This window comes from Panthera pardus, unplaced genomic scaffold (genome assembly GCF_024362965.1).
Source record: "Panthera pardus isolate Hobbes unplaced genomic scaffold, ASM2436296v1 HiC_scaffold_11, whole genome shotgun sequence".
Classification (NCBI taxonomy): domain Eukaryota; kingdom Metazoa; phylum Chordata; class Mammalia; order Carnivora; family Felidae; genus Panthera; species Panthera pardus.
Window position 1 is genome coordinate 79490659 of NW_026526666.1, and position 17918 is coordinate 79508576.

The window sequence follows — 17918 nt, forward strand, 5'->3', positions numbered from 1 at the left end:
GAGCTTTCCCAGACATATTCAGTCAGGCTGAGAGGCTCTCATGGTCCAGCCTACTTCGTTCAGACCCCCGTACAAGCAGCTGATTATACCTCTAGGGGATGTTGCCTTGTCTGTTTCCTCTCTAGATTTTAAGTTGCTTGAGGGCAGGGTCTGTCTTTTCATACTAACCCTCACCCCACTGCCCCGGGACTCCATGCTAAGAACATGACTTTCAGTACATCTAATAAATAAATGAATGTTATTCTGTCCATGCATGGCCAACCACAGACAGGCTCATGGGACATACTCAGTGAATGCTTGTTGGCTTACTGGCCTTGGTGGAGACGTCTGCGGTATGTGGGCTGGGGGCAGGTCTGGCTCCTGAATGACAGCCTGGGCTCAGGCCTGGTGAAGCAGTGGGGGCTTGACTTCAGTCTTGGGCTGAAGCTCTTAGGCCCCTTGTCTTTCTCACTGACATAGAACAGAGGTGAACAGCTGGTTGCCTAAAATGTTTTCCTGTACAAAACATTTGGCCTGGAGATGTTGTTGAGGCAGTAGTGGTTTCATGGGGGAAAAAATGAGCAACATTCAAAAATCAGGATTTTGCATAAAAATTAGGGTTTCTGACTTACCTTTAGAGATTGGAGGATGTGACAGTGCTACTTGGAACCCCTCCAGGTCAGCACTTCATTTGTACACAGGAGCACCTAGGCCTGGCCACCATAGCATCTGAATTTGCAATCCTGCTCTGGCAATACAGGGTGTGGACTGAGGGGTCAACGGCCTGCTCAGTCTTGGCTCTGACACCTTACTAGCGCATCACCTTGAGCAAACCACCTACCCGTGCCTAGGTTTCTTCACCTGTAAAATCGGAATAATGCCTGTGTCACAGGGTTCTCTGGCAGGCTAAATAACACTTGAAACGTGCTTGGCAGGGTGTGTGTTCAGCAAATGGTAGTTGTGAGCTCCTCGAGTTTGGAAGGGAGAAGGTGCAGGACAGACCACACAGGAACCATCTTGTCACCAATGAACATTTATTGAGTGTCCGCATGTGCACAGCTTTGAACTTGGCGATCACAGAACGCACTGGGGGAAGGAAGGGGGAAATGGAAGTAAGGGATCAGGTTGTGTGTGGGGGGGTCCCCCGGGATCATAAGAAAAGTAGTCCCTGCTGGAGTCGCCAGTCGCGTCTCTCTGCAGAGAGGGATCCTAAGCAGGGGTGGGGATTAAAGCCAGGCACCACGATGGTGATGGGGTGCAATCACTAGGGAAACATGCGGATTCTGGAGAAGTGTCCCTCCTGTTCCTGGCTCCAGTCAAGCCAGATGGCACTAGGAGGACAGGGATCAGATGCTCAGGTGTCCAAGCAGGGATAAGGACAGGCAAAATAAATAACCCCCCAACCCCCATCGTCACTCTGCTGCAACATGACACAAAAGCTTAGAGGCCAGGGCCTAAGGACTCCTGGGTCCCCTCAAGGAAGCTCAGGTGGAAGGAGGTTTCCCCACCCACACACCAGGCCTGTCTGCCCCAGGTCTCCCTGGAAGGATGAGGCAGTTCAGACCCTGGGTCACTGAAGTTGATAGGAAGAACTGCGATGTCAATGGCCTGAGTCTGCTCTCTGCCAAGGGGCTAAGGGCAAGGGCCAAATGGCCAATTGGAAGGACGTGGACTGGGAGGCTAGAGGGGGCACCACAGCCTAGGGGAGCCCACGCCCTGGCCGGCAGGGCACATGGGCTGAGGCAGCCAGCTCCTGCCAGCCCTATCCCATCCTGGGGCCTCCCTCCCGTGGGGGAGTCTGACACAGGGCACAATGACACCTAGTGCCCCCCTCCCTGGGGGCTGCTCCAACATTCCCCGGCCTGGCAGCGATAGCTATGTTGATTTTTCAAGCCAATCCCTGCCCCCATGGGGGCCCGGGGGGCGGGACGCAGTTCCTTACACTTGAGGGATGGGCACTGTGCCCTTGCCCTCGGAAAAGCCAGAAAGCTGGGATGTCGTGTGTGTGTGTGGGGGGAGTCTAGGGAGGGGGGTCCAGTTTGGGAGCTTCAGGGAAGATGCCTCCTCCCTCCTTCCCTCGCTGCACGCCCCTGGGTCTGTCCCCAGTGGACACCTGCTCAGGGCTCTGACAGGCACTGCTCCAGGGCAGCCATGCGGTAGTGGCTGGCTGTCTCCTCACCCGCCTGTAGCCTCATGGCCTCCCGGCACAGCCGGTTGGCCCGTGCCAGCTCCACCAGGACGCCCTGATAGGCGGCGACCATCTCAGGCTTGACAGAGTTGGGGCTGACGCTGCCCAGCAGCTGGAGCAGCTCCTGTGGCCAGCGGGAGCGCAGGGCGGCTGGGGCCAGCCAGGGCAGCAGGGGCACACAGCCTGTGAAGGCCTGCATACCCAGGAACCAGAGCTCCTGCAGGTCGGCCCAGACGCCCTCGTAGTCGGGGGACAGGGCCAGCACTGCCTGGTCTGAGCCAGGTGTGGCCCGCGCCACATGGGACTGTGATAGGAAGAGGATGGCAGCTGCGAAGAAACCTCGGGACGCTGGTGTTCCCTGAAGAGCTGGAAGGCAAGCAGGGAGTGGGCGCGTGAACTTGGGGGGCCAGCTGCTTTCCCAGACCCTCACTTTACCCTCCTGTGCGGACACACTCTGGGAGCCGAAGCAGAGCCTAGGACCAGCCTGCCTGGGCTCAAACCCTACCTTCAACTTCACTTGAAGTTGGGTGACCTTGGGTAATCCACTTTTCTGGGTCTCGTTTCCTTACTTGTAAAACGGGGCCAATAGTGCTAATCTTAGAAATCGGTTGTGAGAATTAAATGTGATAATCTTGGTACACTCAACCTCATGGTCAGCCCTTTTTGCAGTGGGACGGGAGCAGGATGGGAGCCGCTGCCGGGCCTAGAGACCTACAGACGAAGGCGGTCTCAACAATTTGATTCTTGGGCCAGAAGGGGGCGCCAGAGTGGGGGCAGGGGGACCAGGAGCTGGTGATGGGGCTCGGCTTACCTGCCAGACAGGGGCTCACCCCTGTACTGCGGACCCTCTCAGGGAGGCTGTTAGTCCAGCCTGGTGGCATCTGTGGGTTAACAGCACTGGGGCTCTACTCAGGCTGAGGTGATGCAGCCTGGGACTGAGGGAGCATGGGGTTAGAGCGCAAGGGTGGTTCCTGGATCACTAGGTCATGCTCCCTTCCCATTGCCGGAGGACCCTACTGGGATCCCTGCACAGGGAACACATAGGCAGCTGAGGGTACAGGCTCATTACACACTGTTCCCGGGCATCTGCTCAGCTCCTCCAACCTGACAGATGGGGCACAGGGAACAGGCGGGGACAGAGGGACCCAAGCAGACACCCACGGCCAAAGTGGAAGACACAGAGGGCTGGCAGGGGCTGGAGGGGACGTCCCTCCTCCTTCACACAGCCAGAGTGAGGCAGGGTTGCGGAGAAGGTATGTGCAGAGGGGGCACCAAAGCACTGAAGCCTGTCACGAGGGAGGTGAGGTGTTAAGCAGAGAAAAACCTCAATGGGGAGGAAGAAGGTTCCTGACTCAAGCCCTGGGTGGGGGCGGCTCCACCTTGAAAACACTGGATTCAGACTCGGGCTGCTGGGAATTTCAGGTGCCTATGCCTGTGCCTCTGAGCAGGCCTGTACTTACACCCACCAGACCTTGCCTTAAAAGTCTTCAGAAGGAAAAGAATGCTATCATTTGGGGAAGAAGGGTGGGGTAGGGTGGGGGATGGAGACACACTTCACAGATTTCCTCTTAGTTGGAAAATTCTATAAAACCATTTCCTGAAAATGGGGACTTATGCCCAGAATATAACAGGTCCACCCAGATCTTTTGTCTGTATCCATTAGGACTGGGTCCCCGGAGCTTACCTGGAGAGGTACTGAGGAGCCGGGCCATGAGAAGACCCAGGGTGGCCACATTGGCAGCCAGAAGCAGCCTCCCTTGCTGCTGCACTAGTGAGGGCAGCGACGTCATCAGGGTGTTCATAAGAGATGTGAAGCAGGCATCTCGCCTGGGAGAGAGGGTGGGGGGTGGAGATGGGAGAAGGGGTTATTTGAGCTAGACCAAGGCCTGGGAAAACCTGGGATTCTGGGCTCCCAGCTTCACCAGGCAGGGTTTCGCAAGAAATGAGACAGCAGGGTTAAGAGTTAACTTTGGGCCCATTCGTGGCATCTGGGGAACAGAGACTGGGTTATAGCTGGAGCAGGCAGACAGGCCCAGAGGAGTTCTAGACATGCCAAAACCTCATGTGGGGTGGCTCTGTCTATTCTGAGAGCCTGTCACTCTAACACTAGCAGGAACCCATGGGCACAGGGAAGCAAAGTAGGAGACTGAGATCTGAGGCAAGTCTGAGCAGCCCCCACCCCTTGCTTCCTCCAACCTCCTTCCCGGCCTCACTTGATCAGCCCTGGTGCGGTGACCACAAGGTTGAGGAAGATATGACAGCAGGTCTGCAGGCCGATCTCCACACTGTCAGGCAGCACTGAGGTGTCATGGCCTGGGGATGTGAGTTCCCACTGCTGCAAGAAATACTTGCACAGAAGTGAGGGGGCTCCCTCCTTGATCAGGATCTCCCGGGGCCCATCTTCAACGGTCAGGTGGCACCAGCCGGGCAGAAGGAGCCTGGGGGGTGGAAGGAACAGGTGTGTAAGGGGTGGGGAGAGATGAAGGCACAAGGATTCCCTTTCTTGGGGCATCCCACCTAAGAGAAATGAAAGCAGGGGGAAAGGACACATCCTTCCTTGTAGGTCCCACAGGAAAAGCACATGCTTTGGTGCTGCACAGGCCTAGGCTTGAACTTGGGCTCTGCCACATGGTGTATGTGCGGGCAAGTTACTTTAACCCTGAGTCTCAGTTTGCTCATCCTGAAGATGTGGATGAGACTTATGTCATAGATTTGCTGTGTGAACTAAATGAGACTGTTTTGGTAAAGGGTAGAACAAAGTGCTTGGTGTGTCGTAGATGCTCAATAAGCATGAGTTCTCTCTTTACAGAGAAATCTGGGGTTGGCAAAGAAGACTTGGCTGACCAGGAGTCCTGTGTGAACAAGCCCCCCAAAACAAACAGAAATAATCCTAAAGGAAATCTCATGCCCCAATCAGGAAGCCCAGCACAGACCAGTTTGGGGGTGAGGAAGTGTCCCTCTGTTATGCTTTTCTTTAGAACAGTCTGGCTGGACAGACTCTAACTACAAACTCACCGGAGAGCATCCCCTGGCCAGGTGGGCCCTGGGGTGGTGGGGGAGATGGCCAGGGTGGCCACCTGCTGGGAGAGGTCATTCGCCTCCTCGGCCTCCTCGTAGAGGGTCTTGGCATAGCGCACAAGGAAGGGCAGCAGCTGGCAGACCTCCTTGCGCAGGGATGAGGTCTCCTCGGCCAGCCAGGCCCCCAGGATCCGCACCGAAGCAAACACAAAGGGCTCCTTCTGCTTCTCTGGCCCCACCTGTTGCCATGGGACCCCTGTGAGATGGAGTAGGACCAGAGACCCTCCCCGGCCGGGACAGCATGCCAGCCAGCCTAGGAATAACACAACTAGAAGGGAATTCTGGCCTGTGACCCCTTCAAAGGCAGGCCCTGTGTACCCAGCACCTAACACATGGGAAGGATGCGCTCAACAGGGGCCTGGCACAGAGCAGGCCCTCAGGGCATGTCTGCCGAGCGAATTGGACTTTGGACAACATGTCCCCACACTCACTGCATCCCCTTTCCCCCCACCTCTGAAGTATCACAAGGCTCGAAGGAAACTCACAGGTCCAAAGCTAACTAAACACTCCCTCTACGGCAGCTCTGACCTGGGAGGAGTTAGCTGAATCTCTCCAGAGGCCAGAAACCAGGCAGCCCCGCTCCTTTGCCCAGCTCCGTGCCAAGTTTGTATGTGCAGGTGTATGGAACAATGCAAGAGGCTGAGCAGAACAGACTGCTTCGATTTGGAGTGTGTGTGTACTGGGGGGAGGGTTGTGAGTGGGAAGTCACTGTGTTGTGTGCGTGTGTGTGTGTGTGTGTGTGTGTGTACTGTGATGTGAGTGCACATATGGTGTGTGGTATGGTGCTTGTGTGGAGGCTCAGGGAGGGAGGGAGAGGGAGGCTCGGCCACTCTACTCCCGGGAGTGCTGCAGGATCAGCCCTCAGAGTGGGCATCTTGCGCTCTTCCTATTACACTAAGGTGCAATTCACTTCCCCCTTTGCCTGGCCTTCTGGCTCTCCCCACACCAGACTCCCTCCGTGGGCCGCTATACCTCACCTGCTGCAGATAGTGGATGACAGCCCCGATGGCCTCCTTCATGATGCTCACGAGCTGCACCTTCTGTGGCTCCTTGAGCAGTGACTGCTCACAGCGGGTGCATTCCTGGATCCCCAACTCCATGAGGGCGTAGCAGGCGGTCACCACATCCTCTTTTACTTCTGTGCCTGTCTCCTCCAGTGCCAGCCGTACCTCCACACATGCCAGATTCACCAGCAGGGCCAGGAACTTGCTCCCGGAGCTGCCCGCTGGGATCCAGTCGGAGCCGCAGGCGTGCGCCAGGCGGGCTGCCAGCTTTAGTGCAGGGTTGCGCTGCCAGGAGCTCAGCTTGCTGCCCAGGATGCGTGCCAGCCCGGCCTGCAGATCCCGGAGGCATTCAGAGGGCACGGTTGTCGGGGGCAGAAAGAGGGGCAGCAGCTGGCAGAGCTCAAACTTGCTGGCATCCTCAGCTTTCTGGAAATCTTCACTGAGGCCCCGCAACACGGCCAGGAGGTCGGGCTCCGCCTCCTTCCAGCACTGGGTCTCAGCAGCAGCCAGCAGCCCCACTAGGAGTGCCAGGGCCTGGTCAAAGCCATAGCCATGCCCCAGGTATGCCTGACACAGGGCAGACACGGTGCCACCAGCAATGAGGTGCCGGGGGCCACGGGGTGTGCCTGCCACAGCTGTCAGGCACTGGTAGGTGTCGTCAATCATGGAACGGCGAGCAGCATCATCCGGGTCCCCCCGGGCAGTGAGGAAGGTGCTAAGGATGGGGATCTTGTTCAGGACCTGGGGATGGGAGGCCAGTTCAGGGTCACTGCAGAAGCAGGCCAGCAGGGCCACACCCAGGGCTCGGAGAACATGGTCGGGGCAGCCATCTGGTGCCTCCTTGGTGGTCAGGAGACGATTGGGGAAGGTGAAGCCTACGGCATCGAAGATCCGCCGCCGAGTTTTGGCATCGATGTCACCTGCTTTGACTGCCTTGGTCACCTAAGGGGGGGGGGGGGGGTATGTGCTATCAGCAGGATGAAAGGAAGACTGCCCCCTGCACCCTTGGGCGGTGACCATTACCAGGATGTGGTTATGGAAGGTGATTCTCTCTGGGGTCAGGAAGCCTCCAGAGGTCATTTCGTCCAGCTCCTTCCCTCCCCACCCCGGGGAGACAGATGGTTGTGACCTCTGGGATCCCTCATTTATGATTACGTATACAGAAGGGAGGTCCAATCCTCAACTACTCGTTCTGCCATTTCATCACTCAGTCATTCGGGAAGTTCTTTCTGATGTCTAATCTAGAAGCTGGCAACCTGATTTGGGCTTAGAGCTCAGTTTAAAATCCCCCAAGGATTTAGGGTCTCGCCCTAATTGCTCTCACCCCCCTCCCCAGAGAAGCCTCTGATCCATTCCCGCCACCTTCTCAGGGGAAATGGCTCCTGTGTCTTGCCACTCTGCCTGTCAAAACATTTCCCCTTACATTTCACCTCAACACCTCCTCTGCTGCAGTGTGAGCCCTTGACTCTGGAGCCTTCTCCCTGTTGCCATGGCAAACAAGCAGAGACTGTACTCCCTCCTCCCTTCACCCCCCACACATCAACCCCCCCTTCCCAGCACTGCAGCTCTTGCTCTGCTGGCCCCAGCCCGGTTCTTCCAACAGGGCTAAGCCCCAAACCAGCTCCTTCACCCTCAACCTACCTACTGCCATCCTGGCCATCCCCTGGGACCCCTTCCCAGTTACTTCTAGTTCTGCTACTCTCTCCACCCCCAGAGCAATCATCCCCAGCCCTCAAGTACTCTGCACTAGTTACTACCTGCTGCTGTCACCCTATGAGTCAGCTCCCATCTGCTTCGGGACGCCCCAAAGAGCAGACCCAGGCAGCCTCCTCCAAGGCTTCTAAGGCCCTACGCCTTATTCACCCCCATTCTCCCCTTTGCTCCCACACTTAGGGGAGCAATGAAGAGTCCAAAGGCAGGCATCTTGGTGCCTCCGGGAATGCCAGGACCACCTATATATCCTCTGGGACTTTTTGACCCCATTCCTAGGGGACCCAACCACCCAGCCCTTCCCACCTCCCAATTTTCAGTCAGGTCCTTACTAGCAGCAGGGCTGCAAACTGCTCACTGTCATTCTTGGCCTCACGGAGGGCTCCCAGGTAGCGCTCCAGGGTGGGGTTTCGGCTCTCTGCCTGGTTCAGAGCTGGCTCACAATCCGAGGCCATGATGCCCGCCTTGCCCAACTGTGAACACAAGAGGGACTGAGCATCCCTCTGCAGAGGAGGGGTGGGGGTGGGAGTGGAGGATGGAGGGAGGGATTAGCACAGAGGGAGGGGAGGATCAGGAGGGATGGGTTCCTCAAGACTGACCTCCCTTGTGGGGAGCCCCTTAAAGGTGCTGGACCCTCAAGTCCTTAGGAATGAAGAAGGGACCCTGGCCAAGGTCACCTCCGGAAAGCGGGAAAGAAGGACCATGCATCCCGCTGCTCAGCTGGACAGCTCTCCTTACCAATCTCCCAGGAGTGGGAGGGGGGCTGGCCCCACTGCTCAGCTGCCCCCTGGCACCAGAGGCCTGGTTTTATCTCCTTCCACCCAAGCACACCAGGAGGGAGTGGTGAGGACAGACAGGAAGGAATGGAGACATACATGGGTGAAGTTCGATTATCCGGACTCAGGCTGATATGAGGGAAAAGGGCATCCTAGGTTTCCTTTCCCCTCCCTTCTCCAGAACAGGCAGGAGACAAGCTTCAGCACAAGTGAGGATGCAGGGTACTGACCAGGGAAGGCTTGGAGGCCCCTTTGCGGACCCCACCCCTCCAGCCAGGGCTCTCAAACGCCCCCGCAGGCTCCTTGCCTCCTCTCCTTTCCCTCCCTCGGGCAGAAGCTGCAGCAGCAGCAGCAGCAGCAGCAGCAGCAGCAGCAGCAGCAGAATTAACCCTTTGCATTCCCTCTCCTCGCCCTCCCCGCTCGCTACCAGTCAGTGGATGCCGGCAGGGGCTGGAGAAGCAAGAAGGGGTCCGGGGTAGCTCCCAGGACAACGGAGAATCCAAAAGCCGGATAATCGAAGCGGGGCTGCTGAGATGGGGAGATGAGAAGGGGAAGAGGGTTCCTGGCGGTCACCACCTGTCCCGCCGCAGCCAGGTCACAACACGACATTGATGAAGTCACGACAGGGCGGCGATGAGATCACACTTCACGATGGCGCGGTGATGTCACGGAGAGATCACGGCAAAATCACGACATGGACAGCCCCCAAAGATGACAGGGCAAATTAAAAAAAAATATATAGCTATATATTGAAAAGGGCTGTGACAAAATGGAGTCTCGACAGGGCACGATGATGTCGCGATATGGCGCGATGGAGTCGCGATAGGGTCCCCGGGGTGTGTCGGCATCGATCAGCGCCGGCTCGGCGAGGCCCTGGTTGGGATGCAGGGGAGGGCCTGAAGGGGGCTGAGCTCACCAGGCTGCGGCCCCGAGCGGCGAAATCTTCTCCGAGCGCGATGCTCCTGGAGCCTGGGGCCGCTGCTCACGCCGCTTTGCCCACTCCCGGCTCCAGGCGGCTGCAGCTCCACCCCCACCCCCGCAGAGCTCTCGGCCAATCCGCGGCGGCTTCACTCCGGGCTCTGGCCAATGGCACACCTGGGCGCTAAGCCGTAGGGGGTGCCACCGTTGCCGCCATCTTGCTTATGGGTATTGCCCGAGTCTGGGGCCTGGGGCTCGCGCAGGGCAAGCGAAGGAGCAGACTGCGGAGAGCAGGAGGCGACATCCTGGCGGCCCAGGCTCCTTCGCTCGTGCGTAGTTCTGTCCCTCAGCACTGCCTCACCTCCCCCTCTGGCTCGCGGCTGGAATTGAGCTTCCGGGGGTGGGGGTGGGGGCAGGAGGGCTGGTTAGCAAGAAGAGTGTGTTTCCGGGTTGAGCCCAGGGAGGTGGGAGGAGGCGGCGTTTCCGGCCGCTGTCGCTGTCCTGGGAGGCTGAGGCGAGAGGGAGCTGTCCGGGTGGGGAGCCCACACTACCTTCTTCTTTTTCCTCCTCCTCCGGGTGAGGGGAGCGAAGGTTGGGGCCCCGACCCCATGGACCGGGAGGAGGCGGAGGCCGCCGAGAGCCGGGGCCCCGCTGTGTGGCCCTGAGCCCCGGTAGGTGGCCGGGGGCGGCTGGCTGCCAGGCCGAGGACCTCGAGCTCAGGGGAGGGGCAAGCGGGACGGGCTATTTCTGAGGGTGCGCTGGCCGGGTGTTGGGACCCGGAGGTGGCGCTCCTGGCCCGGCTAGGGCAGCCAGCTGCTTCTGGCTCTGTAGGTGCGGGGCTCGAGTCCCAGACCCTGCTTCTTTCAGGCCCACGCCTGGTCATGCAGCATCCTCCATCCCCTGACAGACCGGGCTCGGGGCGCTGCTATCCTTCTTCCCTCGACTTCTGCAGCCTCGTCTTTAGCTGCTGTCTCTGGTGTTCGGTCTCCCCACCAAGATAGAAAGTTGATGCAGAACAAGGGGGGCGGGGTTGAGCACGACGTGTAAATTATCATGCGAAACCTGCCTTATTCCGGACTTTAGAAAATTATTCCCCACAGAGGGGTTCTGTGGTGTCTGCGGTGGGCACAAAGGTGAAATGAAGGAAGTCAAAAGAACACCTCAGGCGGTTCCAAAAACGCTTTTCCTTCTCTCACCTCCTGATGCTTGTGCCCAACCGACAATAGATGCAGTTAGTGAACAGCATTAGCTGAGTCTCCTTGTGCTTTCTTCTGTGATTAACAGACTGGGAGCTAAGAACAAATTGGAAAGACGACCTCCCAGAACAATCTGTTCATTTTTCCAGCTATTTGGAAAACAATGCCTGCAAATATAAGCAAAGTTATTCATGGCAGTCTGTTCTGTAACTTTCCCAAATATCTGAGATTTTTTTTTAAAAGAGCTTTATTCTTGATTACTCATACCAGCTGAATAGGCTGTTTCAGACTTGCTCTGTCGTTGTTCAAACATATCTTATCGCTGTGTACATAAATGGAGTTCCACGTATGTAGCTGACAGACTGAACTATGATACATCCCCCATCAACCTGAAGGATTAAGTAAACATTACCCCCTTCTCTGTCTGAACAGCTGCTGCAACAGAGAGTGCTTTTATTTCGGGTGTACTTGTAACGCCCTAAATGCCAAAACTATTGCAAGCTTTTCTAGATTTTCATTTGTCAAGTATTGTGGGGGTGTGTGTTCTCTCTCTGGGTTTTTACCCTTTGATTCTGTAACAAACCATTTGGATCTTGGTGATTGTGTTGTTCTTGCCTCTGGTCAGCAAGGCTTTGACTGGACCCTAGCAGTGATCTGCACCCTTAGGCAGTTGTAGATTTCAGAGGCTTGGCTGGTTGGGAGTTCATTTGAAAAGAGCTCTGCCTTTTATGCATGGTTTGTAAGACATTGCACTTCTGATCAGCTTGCTAATCCAATGGTGTTTGTTACTCCCATTTTCAAAACCTATTCATTTCTTTTATGCTTCTGTCGCCCACCTGTCACGCTATTGATGACAGGTGTTGAGTCACTTTGAATTTAAAATCCTTTTGTGGTAGGCAGAAATGTGTTGGGTGAGATCCATACACACACACACGTACACGTGCACACTCACTGTTCCATCTTGAGAGGCTAGAGAAGTTGCTGGATATACTTTCTAACTTGGGCTCCATTTTACAATCTCTTGAACATGTCACCGGCCCGCACATCTTTCAGCCCCCTGCTGCCTAACATACAACTTCAAAACTGCTAGAAATCAGAATGGATGGAAGTGAATGAGGAAGAAGTACTTCAGTTGCTTAAGGCTCAGAGAAAGCCTTTTCTTGGGTGGGCCGTGCCTCAGTTTTGCAGCTGTGTGTGTGCATGTGTCTGTTTCCTGGTATTAGTCAATATTGACTTCATGTGATGCCCGTCTCCCTGTATGCTGGCTGGGGGTGGAGGGCGGAGTCTACCATTTGCCACATGTGGGTGACAGGTGCACATTTAGGACAGAAGAATTTGAATTGCTTCCTCAGAACTCAACCAACCCTCATGATATTGCCAAGATTTATATAATAATTTATACAATGTAGGGAAGTTGTATAAGAGAAGAAACAGATGAAAATCATTTTTTCCCTGGAAGGGACCTAAATTATCCAGCTCCTAGATTCTAGAGTAGCCAGCACGATGCCTAGCACATAATAGGAACTGTGTAAATATTTGAGTGTCTATATGAATTCAAGTCAGGAATTGCAGATGATTCTAGGGATCAGGGACGTGACATTGAAGTGTAATTTGGATAGATTTTTAAGGTCATAGTGGTGGGGCAGTAATAAACTGGAGAGTGCATGTACTTCCTAAAGATAGTCACAGTATTATTTATTTATTTTTTTAAAGCACAGCTAGACAAAACTCTCAGCTTAGTTTGCCTCTGACAGTCGAAACTCTTCATAAATAAGAAGGTGTGTTTGGTCAAAGTCACAAAGCTGTTACTTGCAGAATTGGAACTGAAGCTCAGATCTTTTTTTTCTTCAGGCAAGCGCTCTTTCCATTCTTCCACATAGATGATTTACTGTTAGCTTAGAAAATAATAGAACATAAAATGTTTCAGTTTTACAGTGGATTCATTTCATACCCCTTGCTATGTTTTTATCCTGATAATTATAGGCTTTGTCAAAGCTCAGGTTTAAAATTTACAGGCAGGTATGAGCAGTGAAAGATAAACTTGAAATTTCTCTTCCCTCTAGGCTGTCACATTCTCTAGAATTCTACATTTCCAGGAATCAATTATTAATTACTTGGCATATAATTTCTTCCCTTTCTATCTTTATAGTGAACGGGTTCCGTCTGTCTGGAAGGCCATGGAGAAGAGGCTGGGAGTCAAGCCAAACCCTGCTTCCTGGATTTTATCAGGATTTTGTTGGCAGCTATCTGTGAAATGGTTGAGAAGCCTATACCTGTTTTTTACTTGCTTCTGCTTCAGTGCTCTGTGGTTGTCAACAGGTACCATTTTCTTTATAGATTTAAACTGTATGAGTCTTTCAGTTCATATTAAAGACTAGGAGGAGGTAGAAAAGCAATCTTCTAATTGAGAGAAACGGTCATCCTTTTGGTGGACACTTAGTTTGTTGGGTTTATTTGTTTTGGAACCACAATTAAAATTGGATTCTTTCTCATAAGAGGGAATTGGCATGATAATTTTAAGATTTGGTGAAGATGTCATGAAAAGAAAAACATTTGAGGGATGCCCGGATGGCTTAGTCAGTTAAACATCTGACTCTTGATCTCAGCTCAGGTCTTGATCAGAGAGGCATGGGTTCTGGCCCCGAGTTGGGCTCCACCCTGGGCATGAAGCCTACTTAAAAAAGAAATAAAAATATTTGGAAGTTGGGAAGACCTGGGTCCTGGTTCTGGATGTTTCTACGTAATAACTGTAAAACCTTGAGCAAGTTACCTATTGTCTGTAAAGAAGGATAAGATTTCACCTTGTAGCTTGATAGGAGTGATACCATAATTAAAGTGTGTAGTACAGCACTGTGAACATAGATGCTTCATAAAGATACTTTGCTTCTTTTTCTTTTCTAAAGGAATCTTCACTTACAGGGACAATGTGTTCCTTGCTTTTTCTGTAGAAAAGGGTTATGCTGATAGATTTCATAAAGTATGGTTTCTTCCTAGAGATTATCTCACCAGGCTGGAACCTCTTGCCAGGAAAAAGTGCGAAGGTTACATTTCAAGGGATACTGTTTCTTGAAATCATTTTTTCTTTTAGTTCTTTTGTTGACATTGTCCTTTTCAGAGTATGGAATGTGAGAGAACAGCCATCTCGGAGAGACTTTGGAGTATGCTGCCATTCTGGGCAGTGACCAAAAAGCCTTGTGTTATAGAGACCACTGTCTGGGATAAGGAATCAGCCTTTTGCTCCTATAATTCCAAAGATTTCTGTTGTTTTCCTAAAGGAGTTGGTGGTCATGATCTAGAGAATCAAGTAATTACTGTATTTAGCAATTTCAGTGACATCAGCTTTAGAGTTTTTGTTGTTCTGCAGTGGTGGTTGATGATTGCATAATTAGAGCAGTGGAAATTGCAGTTGACAGAAAGCTGACCTAAATGTTTTTTTACCCAGATGATGCTTTGCTGGGACAGCTAACTATTTCAGGCCAACATTTTATGTAAGATCATTTGAGTTAAATAAGTAAGTGATTTAGCACCATCAGGGTAGGAAAATTGCATTTTTTTTGAAGAGCACCTACCACATACCAGACCCTTGGTTATAAACATTGCATATCTTATCTCACTTAATCCCTATGATAATCCTAAAACAGATAGTTTTAGTCTCATTTTATACATAAGGAAATTGAGGCCCAGAGAGGTGGAATGACTCGCCTAGGGTCATACAGCAAGAAGTCACGACAGAGCCAGGAGTTAAACTCTGGTTTGTTCACTCAATAGCCTGTGCTCCTATTCTTCTGTTACTCTCTGTCTTCCAACCACAGATAGTCTTCCGGAGGACCAAAGATAGTTTTTTTATCCTGAACCATGATGAGCAGCTTGTTATTTGAGGGATTCCATGTACAGGGGGGAAGAAGCATTTCTACTTCTGTTTCTGTATTTCCAATCTAGCACTTGGTTAAACAGAGTACTGTGGGCTACTGTGCTAGTCTTTAGTATCCCCTCAGCTTGCTGCTTAAAAACAACAACAGTGAGCAGATTGAGTATAGAGGTGTAAAGGTGGTATTGTTAGGAGTGGTTCTGGTGCAGATTAGATTTTACTAGTTTTATTTTAGAAAAGTTTGGAGCTTTTACTGTGGAAGAACCAAGAACCATGTGTGTTCAAACTGAGGTCACGTGCAGGTAACACATGACAGATTTGTTATATATTTTAACTTACCAGAGCTTTTTCACATCAATATTTTATTTTATTTATTTAAGTTTATTTATTTATTTAGAGAGAGAGAACATGTGCACGAGCAGGGGAAGGGCAGAGAGAGAGGAAGAGAGAGAGAATCCTAAGCAGGCTCTGCACTGATCGCGGAGCCTGATGCAGGGCTCAAACTTGTGAATGCTGAGATCATGACCTGAGCCGAAACCAAGGCACTTAACCAACTGAGCCATCTGGATGCCCCACACATCAATGTTTTAAAAAACATAATATATTTTTTAATACTTTTCTAAATGTTTTATTTATTTTTGAGAGAGAGAGAGAGAGAAAGAGTGAGAATAAGCGGGGGAGGGGCAGAGAGAGAGGGAGACATAGAATCTGAAGGAGGCTCCAGGCTCTGAGCTGTCAGCACAGAGCCCAATGTGGGGCTCAAACTCGTGAACCACGAGGTCATGACCTAAGGTGAAGTTGGATGCTTAACTGACTGAGCCACCCAGGTGCCCCAAAAAAACATAATATCTTAATAGGAAAAATGAATAAATGATGTACCCAGAGGATAGAAAAGAGACAGTACCATAAATAAGAAAGTAAAATGATTTATTAGCATTTTTAAAAATGTACTTTCTTGTTAGTAACCAGAGAACTGCGGATTAGATTTTTTTTTAACTGAGTAATCTTTACTCCCAATGTGGGGCTTGAACTCACAACTCCAAGATCAAGAGTTGCACGCTCCACCGACCGAGCCAGCCATGTACCCCCAAAGAACAGATTAAAGTGAGATATCTTTTTTTAGCCTATCATACTGATGAAGATCAAAGTAAAAATATTTAGTCCTCCCGAAGGGTGATGTGGTTGCCCTCATGCTATCCTGGGAAATTTGAACAGAGAACTTTTTGGCATAAATATCAAGATCCTTAAAAAGTTCATATCTTTTGACCTGGTAATTCCCCTTGTGGGAGTTTATCTCAAGGATATATTTAGATGGTTGTGAATGAGGACATTCATCAACACTCGTTTATTGTATGTTGTAAAGCATTGCTACAACCTGCCCAACAGTAGGAGTGTGATGAAATTACAGCATGTCCACATGTGGCATATTATCCAGCTTCAGAGTTCACAGTTCAGGAGAGTAAGTACATGGGAAATGCTCCTCATGTTAAGTAATAAGAGCAGGATAAGGGCACCTGGGTGGCTCAGTGGGCTGAGCATCTGACTTTGGCTCAGGTCATGATCTCACAGTTTGTGAGTTTGAGCCCCGCATCAGGCTCCGTGCTGACAGCTCAGAGCCTGGAGCCTGCTTCGGATTCTGTGTCTCCCTCTCTGTCTGCTCTTCCCCTGCTCATGCTCTGTCTCTCCTTCAAAAATAAATAAAAACATTAAAAAAAGAATTAAAAAAAAAAGAGGAGGATATACAACTGCATGTCCACTATGGTGCCAATTTTGTGCAAAGAGAAAAGTACTTTTATGTAATAGGAAGCTTGAAACAAGATACATAATTGTGTGTGTATGTATGTGTATATAATATATATATATATATATATATATATATATATATATATATATATATATATATATGATATATGTATATATTTAAAGTTTATTTATTTGGGAGAGCGAGATCACATGCTTGCAAATGGGAAAGGAGCAGAGAGAATCCCAAGCAGGTTCTGCACTGTCATCGCAGAGCCCAACATGGGGCTTGATCTCATGGTTCCTGAGATCATGACCTGAGCAGAGATCAAGAGTTAGATGCTTAACCAACTGAGCCACCCAGGCATCCCCTGTTTGTATATTTTTTGAGCAGTGGAATTATTATCTCTGTACAATTTCTGCGTTTTCCATCTTTTTTTCAGTGTACATGTATTACCTTTTTTTTAATAAGGGTAAAAAAACCTACCTGACAAAGCAACAACAAAATAATAGCAGCGAAAACCTGCTGTTGGTAGCCTGAGTCAGTATTTATCTACTAGTGAGTTGTTCAGTTTTTATCTGAGCCCTTAAGTGTTCCCTCAAAAAATACATTCTTGATTCTTTGCTGTTGTCATTTAGCTTATGGATTATATGTTTATTTATTTTTGAGAGAGAGAGAGAGAGAGAGAGGGAGGGAGGGAGGTGGGGGGAGCAGAGAGAGAGGGAGACACAGAATTCGAATCAGGCTTCAGGCTCCGAGCTGTCAGCACAGCCAGGTACCCCTGGATTATATGGATTAATCCTGAAAAACTGACCAAAATAAGGCAGGTCTCCCGTTATCCCCCTTCCTGTTTACCACTTGGCAGTTTACTCCATCTCTAGCAGCACCCCAGGTACCTGCTGACTTATGTAGGTTTCTTTTTTATTTCAGTTTCTGGGTTCAGTGCTGAAGCCCACTGCTAGAAAGTAGTGATTATAGTTTGTCTGATAAAAGATACTCTGTGTTTTCCTTGTAGGCCATTGAATCACTATTTCTCTGTTTAGTGTCATTGTTAAATGGCTTAAAAATAGCATTTGGGGGGGCGCCTGGCTGACTCAATTGGTGGAGCATATGACTCTTAATCTCAGGGTTGTAGGTTTGAGCCCCATGTTGGGTATAGAGATTACTTAAAAAGAAGTAAAATCCTTTAAAAAATACCATTTTGCACCTGGGGACTGTCAGTATCGGGAGACAAAAATGAGGTGATTCCAAGAATTTGGAAATTCCTGCAATAGATGTCAGCTTCTTAAGGGCAGAAGTTTTGCCTGTTTTACTTCTACTAGGTATTCCTAGCAGGTGCCGAGTGCTTGGTATATAGTAGGTGCACCATAAAAATATCTGTTGACTGAATAAGTTAATAAATTAGAAATAAGGGAATCGTCCTTTGAGAATTAAACTTTAAAATTAACATAATCTATCGC

The 17918-nt window shown here is 50.9% G+C and overlaps 2 protein-coding genes across 10 annotated transcripts in view; one reads left to right on the forward strand and one right to left on the reverse strand.

Moving 5' to 3' along the window:
* Positions 1-996: 996 nt before the first annotated feature.
* NCDN (neurochondrin) lies at positions 997-9867 on the reverse strand. Of its 3 annotated transcripts, XM_019430167.2 has the most exons (8): positions 9652-9867; positions 9312-9379; positions 8292-8432; positions 6223-7191; positions 5183-5424; positions 4381-4605; positions 3852-3994; positions 997-2533 (listed from the first exon to the last, which is right to left on the reverse strand). In XM_019430167.2, exons 2-8 carry the CDS (start codon positions 9342-9344, stop codon positions 2097-2099), a joined length of 2190 nt encoding a protein of 729 aa, XP_019285712.1. In that variant the 5' UTR covers positions 9345-9379; positions 9652-9867; the 3' UTR covers positions 997-2096. The 3 variants fall into 3 exon arrangements, with proteins under 3 accessions (XP_019285712.1, XP_019285714.1, XP_019285716.1); XM_019430169.2 differs by lacking the exon at positions 9312-9379; XM_019430171.2 differs by lacking the exons at positions 9312-9379; positions 9652-9867 and adding an exon at positions 9163-9288.
* Positions 9868-9878: 11 nt separating this feature from the next.
* Positions 9879-17918, forward strand: part of KIAA0319L (KIAA0319 like) — a 95700-nt gene continuing 87660 nt past the window's right edge. For 4 of the 7 annotated variants that reach the window (XM_019430165.2, XM_019430162.2, XM_019430164.2 and 1 more), the window contains exons 1-2: positions 10122-10324; positions 12999-13168. In XM_019430165.2, the coding sequence (XP_019285710.1) occupies positions 13027-13168 (142 nt within the window). In that variant the 5' untranslated portion in view covers positions 10122-10324; positions 12999-13026. Of the gene's footprint in view, positions 9983-10120; positions 10325-12998; positions 13169-17918 lie in introns of those variants that run through there. The other 3 variants (XM_019430160.2, XM_019430158.2, XM_019430159.2) reach the window with 3 other exon arrangements.